The following is a 3,572-nucleotide window of genomic DNA, read 5'->3' as shown; positions in this document are numbered from 1 at the left end:
ATATAGATCAAAACCACGCATATTTTAAAATTACACGAAAAAATATCACTCAGTTGTATAAATCCTACATAACATATATAGCACTTATTGTCTTTTTGAATATATTTGATACACCACTACTATCAATTGTTTTCTTGCTTGGATCGAACGAGTGGTAGGTCCTCGCGATCAATGGCGGATCTAGAGATTATTAATACTTATTATCGATGGGGGCGTAAGTTTTTACATTAAAATTTAAAAATCACATACATAAAATATGGTCAAAAAGTCAGTAAACTTCTTACTCTTATATTTCTATATATACTAACAGACAAAACACTATTTCACTATTCATCAATAGTAACCAGTGGTATTTTCTTCATTTTACTTTTTTTTGTCCCCAACGATAAAATAAGCAACTTTCGTAAAAGAACCAACCCTTCAATGATACCAAAAGATGTTGAAAAAAATTCTTTTTTACAAAAAAAACACAAACTTTTTTTTTCTTCCTCTTTTCTTCATCAACGATAAAAGAGACAACTTTCATAAAATGAACACCCCTTCAATGCTACCAAAAGATGTCGAAAAACATTCTTTTTTACAAAATAGATCAACCAACGCTAAAAGAACCAACTTTCACAAAAAGAACAACCCTTCAATGTTAGATGTCGAAAAAAATTCTTTTTTACAAAATAGATCAAGACTTTTTTTTTAACTCGCATTCAAAACGGAACCCCCGACGCGAAGCGAGGGCTCCACAACTAGTTAGTAAACAATCATTAGCTTCGTAAAACTTATTATACAGTATAAAACTTGTTTCGTGTATATATATATATATATACACACACACACACGTGTTTAATTTTGTTATATTCTTTTTATTATATAAAATATGTTAGAGCTCCGGGTGTCGTATTTTCCCACGTTTCTGCAGATCGACGCCGGGGACGGCTTGTCCAACGACACCACTCCACCGTTAGTGGTCACCGTCGGCATCCCAGTCTCTCTTTCTCGACGCTGGTTGGCACAATTTTCAACCCTCTTTTTTATTAATATATCTGTTATTCATTTATTTATTTGGTTTATATCCACATTTTATCTACACATATATAAACCAAAACATTTTATTATTTTTTCCTAAACCAATTCAAAAAAACACTCTCAATATTTTACATTCTACACTTTATTTACTATATTAAATAAAATGTCATCGTCTTTTTTGTCAGAAGATGAATATGAATTAATGGCGTTCGATTTACTAGATAGTATCGACGCTTCTGACAATGACGAGAGGAATTTAACTGCTACATCACATACTCGTCGTTACATACAACATGAACATCAGGAGGTTCATGACCGATTGATGCGTGATTATTTTGTAAAGAATTGCAAGTATAATCCTGACAATTTCAAGCGAAGATTTAGGATGAGAAAACGCGTTTTTCTTAGAATTATGAACGATATTCTAATTTACAACGCAAATCCACAACCATACTATTTTAAATGGTTTCATCGAAGACTCGATGCAAAAGGGGAATTGAGTATTAGTACCGAATTAAAAATTACATCAGCTTTGCGTCAACATTCTTACGGTAATACACCGGATGCGTTCGATGAGTATTTGCAAATTTCAGAGAGAGTGTCACGGGACACTCTACATAATTTCTGTAGGTGTATAATTGATATGTATACAAATGTGTAGATGAGAGAGCCTACGTATCATGACATTGTATGTTTGTACGAAGCTCATGAAAGACTCCATGGATTTCAGGGAATGATGGAGAGCATTGATTGTATGCATTGGGCTTAAGCAAAATGTCCACTAGCGTGGAGAGGCCAATATTCATGTGGTGATCACGGGTATCCAACTATAATGCTTGAAGCCGTTACCTCTTATGACAATTGGATTTGGCATGATTACTTTGGTGTTGGGGGCTCAAACAACGACATCAATGTTTTTGACAGTAGTGATTTATTCAAGTCAATGCTTAATGAGGAGATGTCAGACGTTCCTTATATTGTAAATGACGTAGAATACAAAAGAGAGTGCTATTTAGCTGACGAGATTTACCCAACATGGTCGACATTCGTTAAGTCATATTCAAGTGTAGTTGATCCAAAGCGTACTCACTTTTCAAAGAAACAAGCTGGTGCTCGAAAGGATGTCGAGAGGACTTTCGAAATTCTACAGGGAATTATATGTTTTATTAAAACTAACTCAAAATATTTATAATTAAAAATTGAATAAAAAATTAATAAAATATTAAAATGAACACTGAAAATGAACACTGAACGACACCTCTTGTTTCTCTTTCCTTAATCACTTTCAGTGTATTTCAAAGACACTGGAAATGGACACCAAACGATACTCTGTACTCTTATATTAATTTTCTAAACTCGGGAAGTGTACACTAGTAATATTATATATATAATAATATAATAATAATATAATATAATATAATAATAACATAAAATTTAAATATAAATATAAAAAGTAAAAAGTTCTGACCGCGGGCATCGGTCAGAGCCACACATTTGGGGAACAATTTTCAATCATAGTACTCCCTTTTAAGTTTCAAATAAATATCCCCTCCACTACCACTACTCATAGTTTTGTCACGACTCACGACTTAGGCATAAAGCGAAGCACTTACGTTAGATTTTTAGTTTGCCACTTGCCAACCGTTATGTATTTTGTGTAACTTTTCATCACCGGTATATTTTATTATAGTAGTTTTATGAGTCCGTGCGTTACACGATATTTTAATAAATTAGTAGTCGATAAAGTTAATATTGATTCTTATCAAATTTATATTTATAATACAATACAATTAAAGTTACAATAAAATACGGAGTAACTTTTATTACTGTTAACGTTTTTATCGAAAACATTAGTTTTGAATACTAACGCGTAGATTATGAGCTCGTTCATTGAAATTATATTAATTTCAATTGACAAATAATCGATAAAACAATAAATATGAACCTCCTAAAAAGTTGTTTTAAAACTTATCTTTAAGAATAATATTTTATGTACATCTCTAATTACATATATGTTTTTTTAGTACAAACTAATTCCATTATGTCAACATTTCAAATGAAATAGAGTAGATATACATCTAAATATCTATAAGGATTATTAAATAACCATTTCAATTTCAATTAACAACATGAGCCGATGCATTTATATAATATTATATAAATATTATATTGACGTAATATTTTAAATTTATGCTATATGTAAATTAATTTTATATTATATAAAATATCATTCATAAATAATATTATAATATTAATAAAAAAATGTATTCTATAATTTGATTTACAATATAAAACATTGTAAATTGTTTTCAATATATGACTATTTATATATAAAATTTTTATCAATATGTATATTAAATCAATATATCGTTTAAAACAATATTATTTATGACATTTAAAATAATCTCATAATAATAAAGATATAATATACAATATTAATATTCATATAATACCATATGTCTCAATATAGGTGTCCACATTTGACTTTCAAAGATTTTCTTTTGTCAACTTTGACCGTAAATAATTTTATTCGTGCTATATATTGTTTGATA

At 29.6% G+C, this 3,572-nt stretch overlaps 1 protein-coding gene across 1 annotated transcript; it reads left to right on the top strand.

Annotated features, from left to right (window-relative positions):
- Positions 1–1,183: 1,183 nt before the first annotated feature.
- Positions 1,184–1,789, top strand: LOC139888546 (uncharacterized). The gene is made up of 2 exons (XM_071871551.1): positions 1,184–1,618; positions 1,682–1,789. Exons 1-2 carry the CDS (start codon positions 1,184–1,186, stop codon positions 1,787–1,789), a joined length of 543 nt encoding a protein of 180 aa, XP_071727652.1.
- Positions 1,790–3,572: the final 1,783 nt, after the last annotated feature.

Source organism: Rutidosis leptorrhynchoides, chromosome 2 (assembly GCF_046630445.1).
Source record: "Rutidosis leptorrhynchoides isolate AG116_Rl617_1_P2 chromosome 2, CSIRO_AGI_Rlap_v1, whole genome shotgun sequence".
Taxonomy (NCBI): Eukaryota; Viridiplantae; Streptophyta; class Magnoliopsida; order Asterales; family Asteraceae; genus Rutidosis; species Rutidosis leptorrhynchoides.
The sequence above is the reverse complement of the archived record's forward strand: the minus strand, read 5'-3'. Positions and strand labels throughout refer to the sequence as shown.

What these genes read in the sequence shown, in the direction of transcription:
- LOC139888546 (XM_071871551.1), top strand. Translation starts at nt 1,184, where the DNA reads ATGTCATCGTCTTTTTTGTCAGAAGATGAATATGAATTAATGGCGTTC. An exon ending in ATTTGCAAATTTCAGAGAGA is followed by an intron (nt 1,619 to 1,681) that starts GTGTCACGGGAC and finishes ACAAATGTGTAG; the next exon opens with ATGAGAGAGCCTACGTATCA.